General features: G+C 45.3%; 1 protein-coding gene across 3 annotated transcripts in view; it reads left to right on the top strand.

The window, feature by feature from the left end:
* The window catches only part of MYLK (myosin light chain kinase), a 180,693-nt gene that overhangs the window by 25,777 nt on the left and 128,053 nt on the right, over window positions 1–26,863 (top strand). For all 3 annotated transcript variants that reach the window (XM_041772555.1, XM_041772565.1, XM_041772573.1), the window contains one exon: window positions 21,501–21,708. In XM_041772555.1, the coding sequence (XP_041628489.1) occupies window positions 21,501–21,708 (208 nt within the window). The remainder of the gene's footprint in view (window positions 1–21,500; window positions 21,709–26,863) is intronic.

Consider the following 26,863-nt stretch of genomic DNA (forward strand, 5'->3'; position numbering starts at 1 on the left):
TGTTGAGTGATGAATGAGCAAACACCAGTTACTGAACAAAACCCTATGCTCTCTGGCCAGAGTATAAAATACTATAAAATCTGTGACCAAAGCTATAGGCAAGAAGCATTCCCAAGACCTCACAGAGAAGGTGGGACCCATCTTAGGCTGTTCCAGGAGTCATTAATTTGTTCAGTCATGAAATAAGATGTGGTGCTTAATTATGCTCTCAAGAATATTCCCTGGGTGGGGGTGGGGGGGTGCTGATGAAAAATCTTGCCAGAAGACTAGGTGGTATTGGAATAGTTCTTTGATGTCTGGAACTTTCTTGCCTGTGGTCCTATTACTCCCTGAAAGGCTATAGTGGAAAAAGCATGCATTTGGGTATCTTGTGCTAATAAATTAAGCTGCTCTGACTTTCATTTGTCTTACCTGTAAACTTAACATAGTACTGCTGACCTTCCAGGGCGCCTGGGGGGATCAAATGTAGTGATGTGCACCAGTGGGGCCAGGTGTCCATCCCCTTCGTCCCATGTAGCAGGAGTAGGAGTGGTAACTGCCTTGGAAGGCCTCTGCTCTGGTCTCCAGTGACCCTACAGAAGCGTCGTAACCCCGGCCTGACCTGTCTGTAGGTTGCTTAGGAGAGGAGCTGAGGAGTGACAAGAAAAAGGTTTCGTGTGCAGTTCATGAGTTAAGAGAATATCACTTCATTGTGGGCTTGATGGAAAACATTATGTGAGGTTGGTTCAGATCTTTCCAGAGGTCTGCCAGCAACCTCAGAAGTGGAGCCTTATTGAAAACAGCTGGGAGGAGGCTGGCGCCCAGCCTCTCCTTGCTTTTCCCTGCCCTGGATCTGGGCCGCTCTGTGGACACAGCTCAGGCCCGGGACTCTGCCAAGGGCCCCGGCGGCCCTGGCTGGGGACTCGGCTGGGGACGGCGGTGGCTCTGCCCGGTTGCAGACTCCAGCTCAAAGGCTGAAACCAGTTAAACCAGAAGGGACTTGGCCGGGCCTGCCGGTCAGTGTTTCTTTCAGGGCTTGCAGTTAACCAGGGACTCCAGTCCTTGCAGGATGAGTTAACTCTCTGGGCAGAGGCAGGGGCTGTCTGCTGGGCGAGTGGCACATGGACTCTGTTGTCCTTTGAAGTCGCCTCAGCCGTCCTGCGGGGCTCCAGCTAGGGAATGAGGACACCGTTCTAAGCACCCATGTGCAAGCACCCATGTGCAAGCCTCAGCCCCGGGCCAGGGCCTTCCCGGGAGCCTGCTGCTTGCTCGGCTGCAGCCGCAGCCCCTTTCATCTTATTCCAGTTGGTCACCACCCACGCCCATTTCAGCCGAATTTTCTTCAAGTAGGACATGCCATTCTCTCAGTTTTCCTTTCTGTGGGGGCTTCTAGTCACAGCAAGTCCCTTTCTTAATTTACTTTCGTGAAAGTGTGCTCCTAGCAAATTTGCATAATTTGAACCTCACTAAGTTAGTTTTTCACCTGTTTTGGTGCTTTTCTTTTTTCTTTTTTCTTTTTTGGTTTTGGTGCTTTTCAAGAAAGTATAATACATTCATCATAAAGATGAAAATTGGAAATACAGAAAACATGGAAAAGCAAATAATCCACCACTAGAGATAACAGCTTTTACATTTTTTGTAGATTTCCTTCTGAGTTTTTTATGATAGGAAGAAAGTATATGGTTATAAATATAGTATACATATTAAACTATGGTTTGTAAGCTCCCTTTTTACTTCTTATTTAATGAGCGTTTTCTTTTATGCCTCAAGATTATAATTTTTAATAATGTTTAGTATTTTATATTATTGTTTTTAAGTATTTTATTTTATTTTTTTAAATTTTTATTTATTTATGATAGTCACATAGAGAGAGAGAGAGAGAGAGAGAGAGAGAGAGGCAGAGACATAGGCAGAGGGAGAAGCAGGCTCCATGCACCCGGAGCCCGACGTGGGATTTGATCCCGGGTCTCCAGGATCGCGCCCTGGGGCAAAGGCAGGCACTAAACCACTGCGCCACCCAGGGATCCCTTAAGTATTTTAAATAAACTATATTCGGCCTTGGGTTTCTAATATTTAATCTTTTAAAGAACTTAAATTTTATCATCATGGACATCTTTGGAAATTCCTAAGACAGATATTAGACTTAGTGAATCTTTTCAAGTCTTTTGATAGCTATTTCCAAATTGTGAAGATAGCCGTATAAGATCAGCATTACTATGCTAATTTTATAGGTAAGAAAAATGAAGCTCAAGTTGTTACCCTCACATCGCACCACTTAAGAGTTTTTATTTTCCCCTACTCCCATAAGTGCTAGTAATCACTTTAACTATTAAGTTAGCATGCTCTAATTAAAGGTATCACATTTTATTTTACATTTGTCATCACTTTTAAATGAAACATTTTTTGTATATCTGGCTGTCTCATGAACTTCTTGTTCATATCCTTTGCTTTTTCCTTTATGTGTTCTTTTTATTTAGTCTTATAGACATTTTGCATGTTAAAAACCTCACCTTTATATTCTGTGTATAATTTCGATATTTTTAGTTTGATGCCTTTTAATTTTGGTCAGAATTTTACTTTTGTACAAAGTTCTAAATGTATGAGGTCACATATCTTTATGGTTTCTGCCATTGGTGTCAGTCTTGGAATCTCTAAGATTATATCTGTATTTCTTTTACTTTTAATATTTCAAACAAAATGGATGTTTCTGTGTATAGTGTGAGATAGGGATCCTAAATATGATTTTTCCCCCAAATGATCCATGTTTAATAATCTATATTTCTCCCATTCATCTAAAGCCACTTTTATCATATACTGAAGTCTCATGTATAGAATTAATTTTAGGATTTTCTGGACTGTTTTCTTAACCAATATGTATATTCTTGTTTCAGAACCAGAATGGTTTTAATTATTGTAGCTTTTTAACATTTTCATATCTAATAGTGTAATCTCACTGATTACTTTTAATCCAAGGGCAGAGTTTTCAGTGTTTATTTAAAAATTCTCATAAGTTGTTTAGAAACTTTTAAAACTTTCATTATATGGGAACGTTGCACTCCCTAAGTTTATTCCTGGATGAAGTGTGACTGTGTGTATACTTTTTCTAACTGGTAATAGCTACTGGATATGAAAACAATCTTACTTTTTGAGTGGTTAGTTTATAAGAGGCTAAAGCCAATATCAGAGGACATGTAGCCTTTAATACTTTTACTGTTGAACAAAAAATACTAAAAATGAACAAACCAAGTTTTCAACTCACAAAATCAAAGAATAGAACAAACCAAAGGAAAGCAGAAGCAGGATATTTATAAGAGGAGAAATAACTTCATTATAGAGTAGGAAAATGATATTAATTAATATATTTAAGGACCAGTCTTGGAAATAAGAAATAGCCAAACCCAACCAGGCGAACCAACGAAAAATACAAAATTTAGAAATGAGACTCTGACCACTGATCTGGAGTTTGACGAAAATGAGATTTTCATGTTCAACTTTGATAATACATTTGAAAATCTTGAAAGAAACAGATTTTGTTTTCTAATAAAATAGGAATTGCCAAAATTGAGTAAAAAAGAGACTGAAAATGTGAAAAGTTCAGTATAAGAAACTGGAAAGGTTGAGGAAATACCTCCTGAAAACTAGATCCAGACACTCTTAGGAGTAAATATATGAAACTCTTCATAAAACATATCATTCCAAGGTCTGTATTTGTAGGATGAAGCTTATTTATAGTGTAAATGGAATATTTCTTTCATGTTCTCTCTCACCTTAATGTATTCAGTTCTGCTAAATTCTTAGAAAACTGGGATTTGGGTCAGAAGGCACCCCTTGATGACATCCCAGCCAGATGGTTCTCTAGCCTCCTTATGGACACTTATGTGGATGGGGATCCACAATGTTACTCTTGGTCCCTTTCCTTATTTAGGCACCATTATCCCTCCTTGTATGATCCAAAAATCTACCTCTCTGTATGTTGGACCTACACAACATAGAGAGTCTTTTATACAAGAGCTCTGTATATATTAAAGACAGATATACCCTTCTTTTGATGTGTTTTAAGTGTTTTAAGTCAGTTTTAATGTGTTTTAAGCGTTTTGAGTCAGGCTAAGTATAACTACTTCTATCAATGAATCCTTATGTTCCCTCAATAAATATCTGTTGAGTACCTGCAAGGTGCCAGCTGGGCATTGATCACCTCATAGATCCATGAGCCCTGTCATCAATGTCCTATTAACATGAGGCACTTGTCCCTGGAAGCATTCCGTTAGTGTTGGTCAGGTGGAACAGGACAGCCTTCTCCTCACTTGGACACCGTGCTGTGGTAACGTGGCTTGAAGGCGAATAATGTTTAGATAGGAGACTCTTGCCTGCTCCTGTTACATGGAAGCTGCCCCCACCTCTGGTTTTGTCTAGTTGAGGATTTAGAACCTTCCCATGACTTGTTCTCTTTTCATTTCCTTTTATTTGGACCTTTGTTCCTTTAGAAGGTTGATTCTGTGAGCTGACATGTTACGTGCCGCCGTATTGATGCCAACTTCAGTTCTCCTGAGCAGACTTGTCATCTTCATTTAAGTCATTAATAAGAATGTTGATGCAAAGGAGAACTGTGGCATCCTGGGACCTACCAGAGAGACCGTGTCTTTAATTTAAAAATACCCATGGATTCCCTGCTGTGTACCAAGCAGGATGCCGAGTTGGTGATTCATTGGGGAGCCAAACCATTATAGTTCTTTCCATAGGCAGATACAGGCTAGTGCTGAGACAGATAAGAATAACCATACATAGAATGAACTGCAAACTGTGATGAGACCATGAAGGAAGAACACACAGTGCCATGAGAGCGTAACAGCGTGCCTTTGTTTGGGAAATCAAGAAAGGTGTCTCTGAGATGACACATGAGCTGGAAGAGAAGAGAAATTAGTCAACCATCCACTCAGTAGTGGATTTAGTAGCCACGGTGGGCATGGAGAAAACTTCAAAAGAGGTGTAATGTCTAGATCCCCTCTTGAGTAACACGAGTCTAAAAGGGAATTATGCCAGATGTGCCTGGAATAAACAGAAGTGTAACCTGTGTTAATAGTATAGGTGCTGTCATCCCAGATTGTTGTGAGCCATTCTGACTTAAAATATTCTCATTTTTTCCAGTAAAGTCATCCAAATACCCTTGGAGCTCTAATATTTTAATGTTGAAACTTTTAGAACACCGACTACTTCTTGCACCTGGAGGCCGCCCATAAATCTCCCGTCAGATAATGTGTCCTGATTTTATGGAAAATATGGTCACTGTGCTTGCTGTAGGGCAGAAAGAAATATGGAAGGTGATGTAATGGTGATTAGTTGCCCCAGATTTTCTGAGACAGGACTGATTTTCAACAGTCTGTATTGTGATCAGATAAGTGTCTGCTGGTTTTTAAAATGTAGTCACTTTAGATAATAGCATAAGTGCAGGAGGTAGGGAGGTGAGGGCTGGATGGGGGAAGAGACTTTCTGCAGAGGGAGTGAGTGGTCCTGGGGACATGGCGGAGAAGGGAAGGATGGAGCGTCTTGGATTTGTTCCTCTCTTGCTTCCACCAGCCGTGCATATTGCTAGGATGTCTATCCTGTTCACCAAACAGTATATGGGGAGTGTTTTTGAAAGGACGGAATTAGGAGGATAAGGCTGATGTATGACACATCCTGTAGACAAATAGAAATAAAACTACAATGATCACCTTTTGCAACAGGGAGCTAACTGAGAATTGGCAGTGTTGGCATTTAGCGCTGACTTTGGGATATTTTCTGGGTTTTGTAAATAAGCACTATCAACTTGTGGCCAGGGGTCAGGAGTAGCAGTGGCCTGAGCCCTGAGGGCTGTTAGGGGTCTTTGCCTTAGAGCAGGCCTTGGTGACTCATGCCGGTCAGGGTTTCCTTTGCGCCATGACTCTTCCCCTCAGATGACCCAGCTGGGCAGTCAGAGCCGAGAATTCTCTGCCATGGCCGGCAATAGTGGCTTGCACCCTGGTGGCAGCCCCTGCCAGGGGCAGCAAAATCAGTTCAAAAGAAGCTAAGGGCCAAAGCAGCATTGGTTTTTTCCACTTCTCCTTGTCCAGCAAGAGGAAGGAAAAAATACCAACCTTGGAAATGGGACCCTGGCCCTGGCTCCAGCTGTGAGGCTCTTAAAACAGAAACCGGCTTTGGAATAAACACCGCTCTCATGCTTGCGTCCTGCAGCGAGCTGAGAGCCAGGAGCCCCTGGCCCCAGGCAAGCCCGTTCCTTCTGCACTTAGAATGGCCTGGCTCCTCTCCTCCTCCAGGACAAGAACCCGCGACCCGTTCAAGGCTGTGGTGGGCTCCAGTGTTGGCAGACAGGCAGGCAGTGTTGCAGGAGTTCACAGGGTCTGGGGCCTCCCTGAGCAGGTGAGTGGTGGCGGTGGAAGGAGCTAAGCTTTCCTGGGCTCAAGTGGACTCTCTAGGGACACGACAAGTTTCTAGAGCCTTCCTGTGCCCACCTGAAGATGATCTCCCCACGGGACCGACACCACCCATTCCTACCCTTTCCCCTCAGGTCCAGAGGTGACTACAGCTGACTTGCTTCCAGCAATAAAGGCCTTATGTAGGGTCACGCTGGTGCCAGCACATCCACCCACTTTTCACAGCTGCTCAGGCTCACATTCTCTGAGCTGGGTGGGATGGCCTCTGCACCTCGTACCTACACTGAGGCAGGGGAGAGTACTGCCTACAGACTCCTTGACCCAGATTAGTAACGAGAGCTTTTATCTAATGATGGCACTTTTTTCATTTCTTCCAGTTCTCTATGACAAGAAAAGAAGAGCAGATGCCCAAGTTTTATGTAGATGGCCCATTCACCATCCTCCTTCAATTAGGAATGTTCTAGGGGTGGGGGGAGAAGCCCTATTTGGGCTGCAGAGAGCTCCCAACATGGGAAACCCTTGAGCTTCTCTTATAATAGTCTGTGAAATGGACTGGCTTCGCATCCCCCTCCACCAGCCAGGGATTGGCCAGGCCAAAGCAGGTTCCCCTGACCCTGCTCACGGGCTCTGGGGAGCAGGAGGTGCCTTGCCTTCTAGTTGGTGACTATAGCTGCCATTTGTGGCATTGGCCTCCTCTGGGGATGAACATGCTGGGTGCCAGCTCATCTGGGCCCCAGTCCCATGGATCTTTGAGGATCACATAGTTGAAAGGGACATTGACAGGAGCGGGGCGGGCGGGGGGCGGGGGGAAGGAAAGTTTGAGTTTCATTTTTGCTAAATAACTGGGCAGCTTTTCCCTCCCTTTTTTCCAGATGCTTCTTCAGAAAAGAAATTTAAGTGGCTTAGACTGGAAAGTCTAAATGTGCTTTAAATGTGTATTTTGAACTTGGACTCAAACCCCTTTGGTATCCTCCTGCCCCTAACACACCACCAGCAAACACCCAGAGAAGCACCACATGCATAAGCTTGCTCGCAAGAGGACCTCATCTGAGGGTCTTGGCAATTGTTTTTTCTCTCTCTCTCTTTCCTGTGTCCCTTGGGGCCCTGACCTAAAATCCCTGAACAGCTTGTGCAAGAACTTCACTGTGGAATGGATTAAGCAGAAGTAGCTAAGGAGAACCGCTCTGGTTAAGCTGGAGCTGTCTGTGCAGAGAGGTTCAGAGAAGTAGAGGGAGCCCCAGGGCCCTGCCAGCCTGCCCTTGCACCGCTGTGGCCTGGGATCCTCCCTGGTTCATGGGGCCTCTCTCTTAGCCCATCCTACCATGGGGTCCCTGACGGGCTGCCAGAAGGAACCCAGCCCTCTCAGTCCCTGGGCCCAGCTCCCTGTGACAGAGTGCCATACTGGAGGGTGGCCAGGGATTCCTGCTCAGCTAGCAACACACAGCTACAGAGCTCCCCCCTCTCCACCACACTCCCACAGTCCTCCACGCCAGCCTCTTTTGTGGCACTGACTGTGCACGCTCTGGCAGGTTGCATACCCCTGTCATCTGGCACCGGGAGCACTCCTGGGTGGAGAACCTGCTATGTTCATCTTATTTCCTGGCCCAGAGAGAAAGCCTATGTGGCAGGAACTAAGTGGGCAAGGACGGAGCGGAGCAGAAATAGGGACCAGGTCTCGCAGGGCCTTGTGATTAGATTTTATGCTTATACTTTTATGCGGTGAAAAGCCATTGGAAAATTTTTATTTTTTAAAAATATTTTATGTATTTATTCACAGAGAGACACACAGAGAGAGGCAGGGACACAGGCAGAGGGAGAAGCAGGCTCCCTGTGGGGAGCCCGATGTGGGACTCGATCCCGGGACCCCAGGATCACAACCTGAGCCAAAAGCAGATGCTCAACCACTAAGCCACCCAGGTACCCCCATTGGAAAATTTTTAAATAGAGGAGTGACTTTGGTCTGAATGTCATTTTTTTTTCAAATGTCTATTTCTTGGTTTTAATACTTAACATAAAGCTCTTGTGTTATAGGCAATGTAGTGTTTGGCAAGGGAAAAACTTAAAGATATTTGAAACAAAACAGAATTAGAAATAAATCAGGAAAAGACTCATTGATTTTTTTTTTTTTACTGTGTAAAATGTACATGGCATAAACTTGGCCATTTTAACCATGCTTAAGTGTCCAGTTCAGTGGCATTAAGTGCATTCACCCTCTTGTGCAACCATTACCACCACCCGTTTTCCCAAACTTTTTTCACCTTATGAACCTGAAACTCTTTACACAATAACAATATTCCTCATCCTCCCTCCTCCTACCCCAGCAACCACCATTCTATTTTCTGTCTCCATGAATTTGACTATTCTGCGCACCTCCTAAAAAGTAGAATCAACTAGTATTTGTCCTTTTGTGCCTGGCTTACTTTATTCAGCATGTCTTCTGAGTTCATTCACTGTGTCATGTGTCAGAATTTCCTTCCTTTTTTTAAATTTTTTTAAATTTTTATTTATTTATGATAGTCACAGAGAGAGAGAGAGAGAGAGAGAGAGAGGCAGAGACATAGGCAGAGGGAGAAGCAGGCTCCATGCACCGGGAGCCCAATGTGGGATTCGATCCCGGGTCTCCAGGATCGCGCCCTGGGCCAAAGGCAGGCGCCAAACCGCTGCGCCACCCAGCGATCCCAATTTCCTTCCTTTTTAAGGCTGAATAATATTCTGTTTTACCTATGTACCATATTTTTGTTTTTTGTGTTTTATCTGTTAATGGGCGCTTGGTGGCTTCCCCCTTTTGTCTATTCTGAATAATGTTGCCATGAACCCTGTTCAAGTCCTTGTTTTCAGTTCCTTGGACTTTACACCCAGAAGTGGAACTGCTAGGTCATAGGGTAGCTCTATTTTTAATTTTTTGAGGACCCTCCATACTATTTTCCACAGTAGCTGCACCAGTTTGCATTCCTACCAACAGTGCACAGGGATTCTAGTTTCTCCTCACCAACACTTGTTATTTTCTGTATTTTCTGTTGTGGCTTTTTTTTTTTTTTTAAATGACCATCCTTAAAATGTGTTTTTATAAAAAGAAAATGAAAATTATAAAATTATGACGGCATAAGCAGCAGCAGCAGAGAGATGTCAGCAGGCTGATGAACAACGGAAAGTGAATAGATGATTGGCTGGCTTGGGTTTAAAGCATCTTGTGTTGTGCTGTGCCTGTAGTTCGGGGAATGGACAACAAGGAAAAGAAGTCAGCTTGTGCTGGAGAGTTCCTAAATGACTGAGGAATTGAAGGTATCAAGCACTTTCAAAACCTAGGTTGTAGAGTGGAGCTGAAAACTGGAGGGTTGCTGGTAGACAGGTGTAATTTCCGTGTCCCCAACACCACCACCGAAGCAGCAAGAGTCTCCTTTATAGAAATGGATCATCTCAAGAGAGAAGATCCACAGTATTGATAGTTGAGGGTTTTTACCCAATCACTTTACTGGAGGGTCCCACACATTGACAAGGCCCCACCTGTGTGCCTGGATCTTTTTATTTCTTCACATATGGGAAACCAGTGAAGGATCATCAGATGCTCAAGGGAAGCCTCTGTTATGAAAGAGACAAAAAGAATAAAAAGGGAACCAAGTAGAAATACACACCACAGAAAACAGAACACGTTAAGGAAATTTTATCTTCCCTTAGAGATAAGGTATTACTTCCATTAAACAAGAAGAGGATATTATTCAAAACAGCTTTGAAGAGCCGAAAAAGGAAGAGGTTTTTGAAGTTAGTGATAGCCAAAATGATAGCTTCAATAAACTGGAAGATAAAACAAGGAAAGCTCCTGTAGAGAACAAAAATAGGGAAGAGGAAAATAAGTGAGGAAAGAAATGTAGAAGGTCATCTAGTTGGGCTAATATCCGACTCACAAGAGTTCCATAAAAAGAACATTAAAAAAAAAAAAAAAGACACAGCGAAGAGCGAATTGTCAAAACACACAAATTCCTAAGAATTAAAGAGAGGTGTTGCCAGCAATGAGAAGACCTATTACCAAAGATCCAATATGATGAGTGATCAAAGAAGGCACTGCACGAAGGCAAATCATCATGACATTTTAGACCGTCAGAGATAAAGGGAGAATTCTACGAGTTTAAAAGTAATAGACACACACACACACACACACACACACACACACACACCCAGCATGTGAGAGAGAAAGGATCAGCGTGGCATTGTATCATTGTATCTCTCAGTAGCCTGGATCCCAGCCCCATCGCCTTCAAATTCTATGAAACAATGCCCTCAAAATGCCAAAGAAAGAGAATTTTCCATTTAGAATTCCATTCCTGAGTATAAAGTCAGAATATTGACACTCAGAAACGCCAGGTTTGAAAATTGTAACCTTCTATGCACTCATTCTTAAGAAACCACTGGAAGAGGCTGTGTTCAGCCAAAATGGCAACAGACCCCAGGAAATGCCCTGGGGATGAGGAAGGACCACCGCGCACCAAGCTTAGAAAGCATCTAGTGTAGACTGGAGGAGGACAGAGTATTCCAGGAAGGATATTTCCAACGGAGGGAAAAATAAAAGCAAGTGACGCGTTAGTTATGCGATGTGTTTGACCATTGTTGAGAAGCTTATAGTTCTCCTAAGGAGTCGAGGTTCTTTAAAAAGTAAGAAAACCCAAAGTATGGCAGTTATTAACTCCAGAGAAAAAGGAAAGTTGAAGAGATTTAATTGTAATAGACCCTGTAGCTTGGCGGTGAGCAAAGTTACAATGAAAAAACACTATACGTTGACACCAAAATGGTGATATAATTATTAGGGGTTGAGGGAAGGGCTCGTGGAGGGCAGGGGATTTGACAGCTAAAAGCGCAGGTTCCATCTAGAGAAATTAGGAAGTAATTCCTAAAAAGAATAAAATAGTAGTTACGTAAGGCTGTTTAGAAACATGGGAGAAAAGAAACACCAGAAGAAATAGCTGCAGGAGTTGAAGATGACTCACTCAAGGAAGTGGAAATTGGGGGTGGCCGGGGTGGAGCAGAGGCCTGATTTTTCTTGTTGTTGTTATGACTTATAGTACCAATGGACATTTTGACCATGTGCGTGTATTGTCTTATTAAAAAAAAAACAGATTTGGGGCACCTGGGTGGCTCAGTGGTTGAGCATCTGCCTTTGGCTCAGGGTGTGATCCCAGCGTCCTGGGTTCAAGTCCTGCATCAGGCTCCCTGCAGCTTCTATCTCTGCCTGTGTCTCTGCCTCTCTCTGCATCTCTCATGAATAAATAAATAAAATCTTTTTTAAAAAAAGCAGATTTGATTGTGTTTTTCATCCTGACGGGCCCTCAGACACTGACATCGCACAAGACCCAACTTTTGGCTCCTTATGTGGCGTGATTGTCACTGCAGACCAGGACGGTATAGGGCAGCTGGAGCCTGGAGATGACGTTGCGCCACAAAGGAGCAAACTCCCGTGGCTGCTCCCTGCCCCTTGCGCCAGGTCTTCTCCGACAGCAGCCCAGAGACGCCGTCCTGGCCCCGATGGATGCGGCGGCAGGAAAGGCCCCGCGTTCAAAACCGCACCCGCTCCGCCCCCGCCCCCCCCCACCTCGCAGCCCGCCAGCTGGGGCAATGGGGGGGCGCCCGCTCTGTGTGGTGGGGTGCCTGGGGAGCAGGTGTCGGGTCCGAGGAGCAGCCTGGAGAGACAACACCAGAAGTCAAGCCAAAGGGGCCAAATCAAGAGGTTTTCAGGTTGTTGGGACCCTTGCCTTGTTTTTGCCCACTTTGGCCTTTACACAGAGCGACCTCAAGTTCTCAGGGCGCCCCCTTTCCAGGACCCTTTCCAGTATGATCTGCAGCCGATGGTATCTGCGCTCCGCTGCTGGAGGGGTGAGGAAGGAGGCATTGCCAAATGCTCTGTGTTTTGGGGGAGCAGTCCTCTGCTGCATCTGCTGTCAGTGGAGTATGTCTGTCTGCCTCTCCAGGTCCAACCACGACTGGCGAGAGACTCCAGATTTATTACCCCAGATTTATTTCCTTTCTGACGCTCACCCATGCCCTTGAAATTCCAGGGCTGCATTAGTCAGTGAGGCAGAAATGAGGGGCTCGTCTCTGCCTGAGAGACGCACACGGTGCTACAGGAGTGGATGGATGGTGCAGTCAGCGCTACAGGCTGCATGTTGGTTTTCAAATGTGCTGTGTGATGTTACATTAAAACACTGATGATTTTTCTTTCTTTCTTTCTTTTTTTTAAGATTTTATTTATTTTTTCATGAGAGACACAGAGAGAGGGGCAGAGACACAGGCAGAGGGAGGAGCAGGGCTCCATGCAGGGAGCCTGACGTGGGACTCGATCCTGGGACTCCAGGATCACACCTTGAGCTGAAGGCAGATGCTCAACTGCTGAGCCACCCAGGGATCCCCACTGATGATTTTTCAAGTGGGATTTACCTCTTTGGTGGAAATAATAAACCAATTCAGCTAAAGCAGAAGGTGTTCTCAATTCAAGCATTAGGTTTTCATCCAGTTAAGTGCGTAATGCCTTAAGGCCATGAGTTGTAAAGGATGAGGCCCAGCAAGCCTAGATGTGTACAAGGATAAAATTGCTTAGGACATTTTTGCATGTTAATAAAGCTGGGAGCTGAATGAGTTCTGGGGTACCTTATTCTGAAGAATTCTTTACTTTGAAGAGAAGAGGGAGAAGGTCTAACCTTTAGGCATTATTAATGTGCTCTTGTACCTGTGCTGATCTCATCTGATCATAAACTTTTCCATACAAGTGGATACTGGCATCATCCCATCTTACAGCTGTGTAAACTGAGGGCCGAATAAGTTAAATAACTTGCCCAAGGTCAGGCAGCTGGTAACTGGTGCAGACAGCATCCATGCACAGGTGTGTCTGATTCCAGAGGCTGTACGCCTTCCCAAGTCAGACAGGACTCTTGGGTTTTTTTCTGAAGATCTTATTTATTTATTCATGAGAGATGCAGAGAGAGAGGTAGAGACATAGGCAGAGGGAGAAGCAGGCTCCCTGCAGGAAGCCCATTGTGGGACTCGATCCCAGGACCCCAGGATCACAACCTGAGCAGACGCTCAACCACTGAGCCACCCAAGGGCTCCAGGACTCTTGTTTGCAAGTGACAGAGACCACCTCCAACTGGGTTAAGCAAAAGAGATGTGCTGTCTTATACTATGACCCTGAGTCCAACGCAGTTGTCAGGCAAGGTCTCCATCTCTCTTCTTCACTGTGTGCGTGACATCTGATTCAACAGATGGCTTCCTTCTATTGGGAGGGGGCATCAAATGGGGGGGGGGCAGGAATGGGAGACAATGGCTGTAGACACCTTTAGGCTTACATCTTCCCGGCTTGGGATCTCTTTATTCTAACTTGAAACTGCAGGGAAGAGCTCTGATTGGCTGGCTGGAACCATATGTCCATTTTTGGAGGCCACGCACACTGGCCAGGAGGCAGCTGGCCGACCAGCCTTCCCACCAGACTCACATGTGGTGCGTGGAGCGGGATGGGGCGTGCAGCTTACACTGGGGAAGGTGAGCTGCAGATCGTGAGCAAGTCAAACAAAACCCAAGCCACAGCACGTACTTGTTCAGCCTCTACAATGTCACATGCCTCCTATTAAGTTTTTAATGTATCTGAGAACGTATCTCAACTTGGTAGCAGAAAGGGTGAGCTCCCTGGCCAGCCTCACCCGCTGGAGAGGCCATGTCCTTGAAAGCCATCATGAGAGCTAGTCAAGGCAAAACCCCAGGGCTCGGTGTCAAGAGGCTTCTGGAAAGGTTGTAATAATCCCCAACCACCCCGGAGCAACTGGGAGTTCAAACAGGAGGACACTCGTGCTACATGGATTTTGGAGGTACTAGGAGAGCGTCAGTGTGACAAGTACCTGATTACACTTAGGATTCTGTTTCTTTGTTGGGCTGCTTAGGAGGTTTTTAGGTTCTTTTTTTTTTTAAGATTTTATTTATTTATTCATGAGAGAGAGAGAGAGAGAGTCAGAGACACAGGCAGAGGGAGAAGCAGGCTCCATGCAGGGAGCCCGATGCGGGACTCGATCCCCGGTCTCCAGGATCACGCCCTGGGCTGAAGGCAGGCACCAAACTGCTGAGCCACCCCGGGGATCCCCAGTTTTTAGGTTCTTGTATCATTAAAAGGGAATCAAATTTAAAAGTTGCATGCCTTGATAAGCTTGATCTAGATAAAAGGAAATAGATTTTTTGGGGCGGGGGGAAAGATTCAGTAGGGCCTGGGTATAAGCCAAGGCTGCCAAGACATCACCTGCCTTGTGCTCTCAGTGGGAGAAATGTGAGGTTCGCAGACTTGCAGGTCTCGGGGTGCAGGGGTGCCTGTGTCTTGGTTGGTGGAGAAAGAAAACTTGCCAGAGAAAGCGAAAGTGGGCTGATCACAGAGGGAGACCTTCGGCATCTGTCCCTGAAGGCATATGTGGTGTTGGCTGAGCCCGTTTGAGGAATGGTTCTTTACATTCTGATTTTATTTCTCACGGAAACGCTTTTGTCCTCCTTGTTTCACAACTTGGACTAGGGGCAGGGTGCATCCGGCAGTTTCAACTTCTCACTAATTGCTGTTTTTGGCCAGTGTAATCTCTTCCTGATGGATTCTGTGTGTTCAGTGAAGGCTTTTGACTTTTGGCAACGGGATTATTCAAAGTGCCTGCCTGTCTACAGGGCCGTGTGCCAGGTGCTGACACAGACACAGGCCCCTCAGCTTGGTCGTGCCAGGCCCGTGGCTCGCCCTTCACTCTTCACCCTCATAATATACCCATGATGTCAGTTTTACAGACATTTTTTGTGGTCTCATTTTTTTGGGGTGTTAATGTTTTCATTCTCCTTTCTGTGCATCATATTCATTTATTTTTTTTAAGATTTATTTATTTATTTATTCATGAGAGACACAGAGAACAGGGCAGAGACACAGGCAGAGGGAGAAGCAGGCTCCCTGGTGGGGAGCCTGATGAGGGACTGGATCCCGGGTCCCCGGGACCACGGACCTGAGCCGAAGGCAGATGCTCAACGACTGAGCCACCCAGGTGCCCCTTATCTCCATTTAGTATCTGAATGAGCTTATACTTGGAGATGGGGCAAAGGATTCTTCTTCAACTAATTCCTTCTTTAATAAACCATGGGTTTATTTCCTATTATTTTTTTCATTTTCAGATCACCAGTCCTGATCTAGAGGTCATTGATCATAGGGGAATTTATTTATTATCTAAGAAGCCACCTCCAAATGGGGCAAGAAGTTCAGAGTCAAAAAAAAAAAAAATTAAGTTCAGAGTCGTGTGCTATCGGCGGCCAGGGAATTACAAGCAGGTAGACAGTCGTGTTGCAGCATCGATGTTGTCCAGCTCAGGGTGGGCATCCCCCAGACAGGTGCCCGTAATGTCTGTCCTCCAGGCTCAGCCTTTCCCAGCATCGATTCAGTTAGTCAACGAGATTCAAACAGATACTCATTGGCAACCCCCAAGTCTACTGTTCTCGGCCCCAAGATTTTTTAGCTCACGGTCCATGGCTTCTTTCTTTTTGTCTTGCCGGCTCTCCAGCATCCCATTGGGCAGCCCGTTTTCACCGTGGCCTCGGTGCGGCCCTGGTTTCTCTCCTCCTGGTCTCCCTCCACCTCCCAGGGCGGCAGAGCCTCAGATGCGCCTCCTGCCCAACCTGGCCGGTAGCTATGTCCGCATTGCTGCCTCGTGGGCTTGTGGTGCATGTACAGGGACAGACTTGTCCAGGAACAAAGGACTTGCCGTTGATCATCAGAAACAGCAAAATCCACCCCCTTTTCTACTGCCCACCAAGCTAAGAAAGCAGAGGTATGGCTCTGAGTCTTGCCAGGGCTGTGGAGACAGGGAATCTGTCACTACCCTGGGCTCGGGTTATGGTAGCCTATCCCAGAATAGACTGGAAGCCCTTCACACACGTCAGAGGAAAACCAAGAAGCCTTAGTGCCTTTAGGAATGTTTCCCTTTCAACCAGTCAGTAAATCTCAAAACAGCACCAGCTTCTGAAAAAATGTCCTTCAACTATGACAGGTAGGGGTAGTATTGCAACTGAGTAGCTGCCCACTTTCTCCTCCAGCACATGCAGGATGAGCCCCCACCCCCCTTCCCTTTAAAGGCCTTTTGAGGACGTAAAGGTTTTTGAGGACATTTTGTGGAGCTGGAGCACAATTTTACTATTTTAAACTATTATAGGGGTTATGGTTACTATATCTTTATTTTCATGACAAGTTGTTGGTTACACTCTTGATTTATTTGACCCCAAGCTTTTGTTCAAGAACACAACCTCCAATTAAATGTGGTTAGTGTGGCAAAAAATATGATTCTCCTTAGAATGACCCTCCACGGGGCTGTTTCCAAAAGCTCATTATGGTAAAAAGTCAGGGCTGCCTGTCCATGTCCATGAGCATGTCTCCTTGCGGTCACTTGGCTTTCCTGTATGGAGGATTAGAGGGTAGGAAGGCTGTGGGCTGGACCCAGAGGAGACTGGAGGGAAAAACTAGAAGCTAAGTGGGTCACCATGCAGAAGCACACTACCTGATGGAAGGGGCCTTAGGTATCAAGGGCTATTTTATCTTTGATGAAAGAAGGAATTACAAGGGGCTAGGAAGCCAAGCCAGTCCCAGGACTCAGGTCCTGGCTCTCAGCATGCCCTCCTTTATCACACTGAACATCCTACGGGTGTCCTGGGCACACACATGGCACTAATCCAGTCTATCTGTGACTGTTCAGGTGGCCGTAACAGATATACCATGGACTGAGTGGTAGAAATTTATCTCTCACAGTAGAAATTTAAACAGTAGAAATTTATCTCTCACAGTTCCAGTGGCTACAAGTCCAAGATCAAGGCACCACTAGAGTCGGTATCTGGTGCAGGCTTGCTTCCTGGTTCACAGGTGGCTGTCTTGTTGCTGTGTCCTTACATCGTGGGAGAGGTGAGGGAGCTCTTCATCATCCCTTTTATTAAGGGCACTAATCCCATTCACGAAGGCTCCAATTTCACAACCTAATCATCTCCCAAAGGCCCTATCCTGATACCTCCTAATACCATCACATTGGAATTTAAGTTTCAACTTCTGAATTATGGAAGGACACATGCATTTAGTCTTTTTTTTTTTTTAAAGATTTTATTTATTTATCCATGAAAGACACAGAGACAGAGACACAGGCAGAGGGAGAAGCAGGCTCCATGCAAGGAGCCCAATGTGGGACTCGATCCCGGGTCTCCAGCATCACACCCTGAGCCGAAGGAAGACGCTCAACTGCTGAGCCACCCAGGCATCCCTGCATTTAGTCTTTTGCACTGCCCTATTGTTACTCTGGGGGAACAACCCAAGACTTATGTATGGCATGGCCATATCTTTTATGGACCCTTTGACTTTTTCTCAAAGTGGAGAGCCAATATTGCTTTACCTAGAAGAGATTTAGGGTCTATTAGGGAAAGACACTTATCAGTGCTTTAGGTTCTACAGTATTTATCTCACCAAAAAACATGATTTTACAATGAGACAGCCATTCAACTTGGAGACCAAAACTGTGGCCCCAGATCTCCATTTAATTTGCCATTTACTGACTAATCATCACTTCTTTGGGCCTCTTTCCTCAGCTCTCTGGGCTTTATAATATGATTGGCTTTGCGTGCTGTCACTGACACTGTTGGAGCCCCCACCCCGCCACCCCGGCCATGTGTATACTGGCCTTTACCAGGCCAGTATACACATTCCCAGCTGGTGTGTTGGCTAAGGGTTCACAGAGGTGGTTCCCTGAGTCCCTATTTCAGGTTCTGCTTCTGGGTACCCCGACCTAAGACACTTCCCTCATGTGTTGTAACAATCAAATAAGACCCTATATGTGAAGGTCCTCTAGAAACTAATGTATTGGTGATTTTTTTAGCATGGCCTTGGACTAGACTCTAAAAATCCTAGCTGTGGCTTCTTGGCTGAAGGCCTGTGAAGAAGGCAGACAAGACACCCAGTGAAGGCAGGGCGGTTGTCTTGCGTCCCAAGGATATGAGCCCAGGCTTCTTTCTCTTCCCCACCCAGGAGTCTGTCCAGGATAGGGGGGCAGACAATAAAAATGGGTTTATGTGAAGCTGATTGTCTTTAGGTAATGTTAGCTAGTGGTTGAATTGGTTTCTCTCCTATTGGGAAGATAAGAGTTGGAGTTGCAATTCATTCAGACCTCGGAACTGAGCAAGGTCACAGAAATCCTTGCCTGTGCTTCAGATGCAAGGTGCTGCAAAACCCCTGCTGCAAACTGCTACTTTCTGAGAGGCGCCGGTTTCAGCATATTTAAAAATCTAAAATTTATTTTAACAGGACATTTCAGAGGTAAATTGGTGGGGGCAGGGGCCAGTGTAGAAAGCCAGAGGAAAGTGAAAGGACAGAGGGAGCTGAATCCCTGGAGTCTGGAACACTTGCAGTGTCCCCAGTTAATTATTGATGCCCCCAGGGCTGCTGGGCCACCGGAGTCAGCCCTGCTGCGGGGGGCCAGAGTACTTGCTAATGGAATGCTAACCATGCCTTTGGTGTAGTTAATGATTTATCTCCTCCCATTACAGGGCTCTACACTCCCTTTCTATGAAGCTGATAGAAGGCTCTGTAATCCTCTTCTGAAGGTTAGGCTGGCCATACCCAGCAGGGCAGAGGAGAAGATAATGGTGATTCACAAATTCACTATAGCACCAGACTTTTAACAGGCTTCCCTTTGTAGGAAAGAGTATATTTCCTTAGTTTTCTAAAAATATGCTGACGTTCCTTCGTATGAACCTTTGTGCCAACACAGCATCAGAGGATGACATGATTTTATGTGGCTACACAATCTTTGTCACCATCAAAGATGCGTGTTTATTTGTAGAGTGCTTTTACTTCCATTGCTAGATTTAAGTTCCTTGAGAACCTCAACAAGTTAAAGAATGTTTGTGCTGTATGTTCTTTATATATACAAATATAAAAGAAACATGGGGCGCCTGGGGTTGGGCATCTGATTTGATTTTGGCTCAGGTCACGATCTCATGGGTTGTGAGATGGAGCCCACGGTGGGTTTCACACTCAACTCTGAGTCTGATTCAGGATTCTCTTCCTCTGGCCTTCCCCCGACTCATGCATACTCTCTCTTTCTGAAATAAATTAATTAATTAAAAAGAGAGAAACACATATTTTCATTTAAATATTTTTTCTGTTTCACAAAGGCCGGGTATGTTATTTGCAGAAATACCAGAAAATTATTGCTCAGTAAAGAAAAAGAGGAGAGACCCAGAGACAACTACTGCGAACACTTTGTTTCGTATTACAATAGATGTTACACCTCATCTGGCCAAGTGAATATGGACCCCTCACCACCATCCACCTACCAGAGGATATGAGTGCTTTATTGTCGGCTTCTGGGGAAAGTGACTTCAGAATCTAAGCATTCCCTCCAGATACTCAATCTCTCTCATGAATATGATTTAGATCTTTAATAGAAGGGTTTTTTGTTTCCAGAAGTTATAAATAAGATGGATAATATTGCTTTGACGTCTTGATTATTTTTGGTTTTTTGTTTTGTTTTTTTTTTTTTTAATCAAGGCCCGACTACAAATTAGTGAGGATGAGGAGGCAGGCCTTGTGAAATTCATAAAGTGGCACTGACGGGGTGACTATAGGATAACCCAAGAGGGGCATCGTTCACTTTCTGTTTCTGCATTGGCGTGCTCTCTCCCCTTTGTATGGATGCTCTCTCCTCTGTGCTGACATAGCATCTTCTCGGACCTTGCTGGGGTGTGAGGAGGCCATTGGAGGCTCTCTTTGTAAATTCAACTTGGGGTCACCCAGCACATTTTGGTTTTGTCCTGTCCATATCCATTGTCTCTTGCCTTGCAGTGGACACACATGGGTAAGAGCTGTTGCTACCACCATTTTATGATGCAAACAACTTCTTTCTCAGGAGGCTTCTGTGCTGTCTGCTGTGCCTTTTCCAGTGCTAAAATCCCTTAATTCTGGGTCCCAGGCTGTGCATTGATGGGCCAGTCTGTACCCCTCTCCTCTGAAGACGAGTTCCTTCTGAAGGGCCTGTTGTTTCAGGGGTTAGAGGAAACTTCTTTGTCTGAAACCCAAGGTGACTTCTTTTCTTGGAATTTCTCTCTCTTAATTTTCCCCTCTTTGGGGAAATATCTTCCCTCCAACAGGTTACTATAAGGCTCACATGTGTCAGGTACTTAGACAAGCGCTTAACACTTTGGTCGCTGCTAACTAGTATTAGAGATGTTGCGGTCTAAAGCCACACTGCCCCATAAGAACATCAAGCAAAGGCACGTGTGTTGTTGTAACTTTTCTAGTACCGCATTAAAAAAGTAAAAGAACAGGTGAGATTCATTTTAACAATACATTTCACTTTACCCCACATGTCAAAAAATACTATCTTCTCAACTTGTAATCGATATTTTTTAATTATCAAGATGACCTCACATTCTTTTTTCCATACTAAGTCTTCGAGACCTGATGTGTAATTTACGCTTCCAGTGCAGCTCAGTTAGGACTGGCTGCATTTGGAATGTTCCGCGTGTGGCTCTCGTGGCTACCGTCTTGGGCCACTCAAGTCTAGAAACTTGCTGCTCAAGGTGAGTTCTGGAGACCAGAAGCATCCATAGCATCGGAGACCTTATCTGAACTGAAAAAGCTCAGGCCCCACCCCAGACCTAGAGAAGCATAATCTGCATTTTAACAAGTGATCTATTTGCATATCCGAATAGGAAGCACTGGTCTAGAATGTCCACACTCAGGCCTCACCCCCCTGGGATCCTGATTTAATTGGTCCAAGGTAGGAGCTGGACACTAGCATTTTTTTTTAAAGCTTCCCCTGATGATTCTAATACGCAACTAGGCTTGAGTCACTTGTATATTGGGCTCTGGAGCCCAGATGCCCGGCTCTGCCACTTTCTACCTTTGAGATCTCGAGAAATCCACAAAAAGACTCTCTGTGCCTCAGTTTCCTTGTGTCACGAAAGTCTTATCTGTTTCAAGGGATGTTAGGAGGATTAAATGAGTTAATCCGTGTAAAACACTCAGAACCACACCTGGCATAGAGGAAGCACTCCTAAAGTACAAGCGCTCACCCTTTCTTCTTTTCCTTGAAGGTCCGGGGTTACCCAGAGCCCCAGGTGACATGGCACCGAAATGGGCAACCCATCACCAGTGGGGGCCGCTTCCTGCTGGATTGTGGTATCCGGGGGACTTTCAGCCTCGTGATTCATGCTGTCCGTGAGGAGGACCAGGGAAAGTATACCTGCGAAGCCACCAATGATGGTGGTGCCCGCCAGGTGACAGTGGAGTTGACTGTAGAAGGTGAGTTTCAGGAAGCGAGGGCCGTGGTGGGAGATGAGCTGTCAGTTTTCCCAAGGTCTGCAGCTCCTGCTTCTGTCCTCTCTTGGGCAGAAGAGAAGCCCCCAAGAGAAAGCATGCCCATTCATGCACTCAGGACCTTTTAGTCTAATGAGGGAAATGTGGTTCCTGTGAATACAGGGAGGCCTCCCAGGAGGCACTGTCAAACTCCCATTACCCCAGCTTTCCTGCTCCAGCCTTCCCTTGGCTTCCCCTCACACGGAGACTGAGATGGGACTGCCCGCCGGGCTCTCTAGACCCACCTACCTCTTCCCTCCAGGCTCCCATCCAGGCTCCCTCCACTGGTCCTGCTGCTGCCCGCCCCCCTTCCTTGAGCTAGCCTCAGGGCCTTCTGCCATTCCCTGTCAAAGCAAGAGCTCTTTCCACAGCTTTCTGCTCACCTGTCCCTTCCTTAGAGGACCTTTCCGACCACTCCATCCCCAGGACTCTCCATCCTCTCACTCCCCCCGAATATTTTCTTCTAGGGCCATCACTGCTTCCCATTTTTTTATTCTCTCCTCCACCCTCATCTCTAACTAGAAATGCTAGGAGGCGAGGGGATCGAAATTGTTTCTGCTGTATCTCTAGCATCTAGAAAACTTTCTGGCACAGGATGGATACCAAGCTATTTGGAGAATGAATGAACGATGTTTCTCATCATCATTACCAAGTAATGCTCTCCTGGTTATAAGAATATTGTAAAACTCAGAAAAAATATATAGGAGATAAATCCACCAGTGTGTTAACACTAATTATTTGGTATTTTTCTCCCCACTCTTTACGTAAAAGATTCTATCAACCTTATAACTTCCAGGAAAAACATTTGACCTTAAGTAAGACGGTTTCTTCTGCTGCTTGTGTATCCTCCCACATGCTGAAGCCTCTCCACTGGAGAACACATTTCCAGTTCAGTCCACTGGCTACTGCTTAAAGGCCCGATGTCCGAAAGGATGTGGGGGGTTTGTGAGACCCTCAGAAATATGATGAGGTTCCCTTGACCCTCACAGGCCTTTCTAAGGGCTTATAAACCAGAAGTTCAGATTGACTTCTCCTCTCTCGGGAGACAGTCTTCCTAACCTCGTTTTAAGAAACACTGTATGTGCGCATTAAGGTAGCCAGGGAAGGTTCCAGAAGGGGTGAGGTGCACCTGGGCCAATGTTTGCTCTGCTTCTCTACATCATGGAAAGAAAGGCTATTTCGCGGAACAGAATGTACATAGTTTGGATGCTTTCCCCAAATTCTTTAACTGAGTGACTCATTCCTTTTAATGACCTTCAACTGCCTGTGGGCTGGAGCATTCCAGATGGAAAGTGGCCCCCAGTCAGAGTCTCTGAATGGCCCTCATCTTGGAGGCTTCTGGTCTTGTGCTTTCCCCTATACTTCTCAATACCCAAACTTTGAGCTGAGGCTCACAAATAAAAATTATTTTCTCCCCCATTGTATTAGTCAATTCAAGCCGCCATAACAAAATACCAGATGCTACATGGATTCAATAATGGAAACTTATTTTCCCACAGTGCTGGAGGCTGGAAGTCTGAAATTGAGGTCCAGCCCGGTTTGGTTTCTGGTGAGAGCTCTCTCCCTGGCTTGTAGATGACCACTGTGTCCTCATGTGGTAGAGCGAGAGCTCCAGTGTTTCTTCCTCTTTTTATAAGGGCAACAACCCTACTATATTAGGGCTCCACCATTATGACCTCAATGAACCTTTATCTAAACCTTCTCCCAGGCCCTATCTCCAAATACAATCACACTGAGGGTTAGGGCTTCAATTTAGGAATTTGGGTGGGAACCCAAAAATTCAGTCTATAATTTCCCTTTTTGGACTTTCTGTTTATTGCTGGCAAAATGGAAAATTATGAATCAGAGGTCCAAGGGTCTGGTCCCAGCTTTTGCCAGTCATATGTGTAACTTTAAACCTCTGGACCTCTGTTTCTACAGAATAAAGAGTTTAAATTCCATGGTCTCTATAGCCTGGGCCAGCCTTTGTTTTCTGTGATCTATTTTAAAGGAGTGGAATGGGTTAGGCATACAGAGGAGGTATGTAAAACCCGGGTAATATGAAACCTTTTTTTTTTTTTTTTTCAATTCCTATTATTGATGAAGTTAGAGCTGATGACCTACTAAATTTTTTCCTGCTTAGTTGAGATATGGGCAACAGGGAAGAAAGAAGGCAGGAGAGCTATAGAGGAATAAGGGGGAGATGAAGGCTCTCAACCCTGCCTCCTCTCTTTTGGTCTTAATGTGAGGAGACTGAGGCCCCGACCACTTAAGATCCTAAGACACAGAGAATGGCCTAAAGGACGTAGTGTCTTTAAATGTGAGTGGCCCTCTATACATTCTGCTTCTGCATCAAAGGCCATTTTCTACTGATGTGTGGCTTAGAATCACCCATAGACCATGGGCCTGGAAGGGGGTGGAAATTCTTACAAAAGGGATCCAGCAGCGACCTGCCTTCTCACCGGCTCTGTGCTAGGCTTCTAACTTGGAAAGGGCAGAGGTCCTAGAATTAAGAGTCTAATTCCTATGTGAAGACTTTGACCCCCTAGAGGTCAAGCTCAGAAGGCAGTGTTGGTAAATGGTCTCGGATTTTAGCTCCACTAATTTCTAACTGTGGGGAACTTCACATTTCAGAGCCTTATTTCCTTTCCTGTAAACTGGAACTAACAGCTGCCCCACTGGGGTTGAGTAAGGGTGGGTGCACCAGTGGCAAATAGTAGGTCCCCGTAAATGTAGTCTTGTGATATTCGAATCTGCTCTTAACATCCTGAGAGCTACTTCCAGAGAGAAGTCTCTGCATGGAGAGTAGAGGAACGTGCTCCCTCATCTTATTTCCTCTTTGGTAACCAGGGCCGGGAAACATGCAACATCCTCCGTGAGCACGTTTCTGGTTAATCATAAGTGCCTTAACGATAGGACTGTTTGTGATCTTATGCAGTGGGATGCAGCCCTAGTGTCAGCCCCAGAAAGGCTCTCTGTGGCCAGTCCCGACACTCCCCCGCCTCCAGAGGGCTGGTCCCAGAGACTTGCTACAGAGCAAAGAAGAAACATGGCATCTGGCCTCCAGGAGATTTCTCTCCAATAGAGGGGCCACAGGCCTGTTCTCTAGCACAGCTGCCCATAGAAATATAATGTGAGCCATGTATGTAATCTTACATTTTCTAGTAGCCACATTTAAAGAAACAAGTGAGGTCAATTTTCATAAAATATTGTACTTAACCCAGTATATCCAAAATACCATCATTTCACCATATAGTCAGCATAAAACTATCAATGAGATATTTTACATTCTTCAGCCTTTGAAGTATATTTTACATTTACAGCACATCTTGATCCAGACTAGTCATATTTCAAGAGCTCAATAACCACATATGGCTAATGCCTATCATGTTGGACAGCTCAGATCTAGAAGCTTCCACTTGAATAGGGATAAACAAGGCTTACACAGAGAAAAAAAGAAACCCCACATAAGTGAAGAAGGTGGTGAGTAGTCCTGGGCAATCACATCCACAGAGGGAGCCTAGAACTTGGGGTGGAGGGGTGGTGCTGAAATGACAGGTGTGCCTCAGACGTGGTGGTCTGAGTCTGAGAAGGCCCTTTGGGTTCCAGGGACCAGGGAGTCACTCAAGTCATTTCAAGGAGTAGAGGGTTAATTTAAAGACTTGAGCTCAGGAGCCCAGGGTAAGCCAAACTGGCAGGCAGAGAGGACATCCAGGCCTCCGGATGGCTCACACTCACCCTACAGGATTGTTTAGTGCAAACTTGGGGACACCCAGATCCCCCTGGGAATCTTATTAAAAATGTGGATTCAGATTTCATGATTAAAAATGTGGATTCTGATTCCATGTGTCTGGAGCGGGGCCTGAGTGTCTGCAGTTCTAACCAGTCCCAGATGACGCCCATGCTGCTGGTCTGTGGATCACATTTTGAGTAGCATGGAAAGATTCAATTACTGATGTGATAATATTTAGCCTGAAACAGTGATTCTCTAATGCAAGCATGTCTCAGAATCACCTGAAGGGCTTCTGAAACTGCAAACTGCTGGGCCTTGCCCCAGAGTTTCTGATCTAGTAGGTTGGGATGGGCTCAAGAATTTTCATCTCTAACAAGTTTCTTGGTGATGCTGATACTACTGCATAGTGGGACCGATACTTCAAGAACCAGTGGGCTCGTGCTTATACCTAGTTAGGAGACTCCAGAGAGACAGAATCGATCGTGCATATATATGTGGAAAGAAATTCGTTACAAGAAATTCGCTCACACGATTATGGAGGCTGGCCCAAGAGCTGTAGTCAGTAAGTTAGAAACCCAGGGGAGTCAATGGTATAGTTCTCACCCAGGTCCAAAGGCCCAAGAGCCAGGAGAGTTGATGGTGTTGTTTCAGTGCAAAGGCCAGCAGGCTCCAAACCCAGAAGAGGTGATGTTTCAGTCTAAGTCAATAGCAGAGGAAAAAAAATCCATGTCCCAGCTCAGAGGCAGTCAGGTAGGAAGAATTTCTCCTTATTTGGGGGAGGGTCAGGCTTTTGATTCTATTCAGGTCTTTAACTGATTGGATGAAGCCCGCCAACATTAGAGACGCCAATCAGTTTTACGCCATCTAACATTTCAATGTTAATCTCATCCCCAAACACCCTCATACAGGCATGCCTGGGTGGCTCAGTTGGTTAAGTATCTCTTAGTTTTGACTTGGGTCGTGTTCTCAGGGGTTCGCTCATAAGATCAAAACCCAGATTGGGCTCTACGCTCAGCGTGGAGTCTTCTTGTGCCTCTCCCTCCCCTTCTGCCGCCCACCCTGCTTGTGCAGGCACACTGTCTCTCTCTTTCTCAAATAAATAAATAAAATCTTTAAAAAAAAAAAAAAAAACCAAAACACTTCCATACAAACATCCAGAATAATGTTTGACCAAATATCTAGGCACCCCGTGGCTCAGTTAAATTGACACATAAAGTTAACCATCACACCTACTAAATATTTTATTAGAATATTCCTGGATTATTTCATGGAATCTGACACATTTCTCCTCTTTGAGCTATCCATTAGGAATATTAGCTAAATAACCTGGAGCTGCTGTAAAAGCAGTGGTGTGTGATATGGGCCAGAAAGGCAGAATGGGAACACGTG

This window comes from Vulpes lagopus, chromosome 1, assembly GCF_018345385.1.
Source record: "Vulpes lagopus strain Blue_001 chromosome 1, ASM1834538v1, whole genome shotgun sequence".
NCBI classification, from domain to species: Eukaryota; Metazoa; Chordata; class Mammalia; order Carnivora; family Canidae; genus Vulpes; species Vulpes lagopus.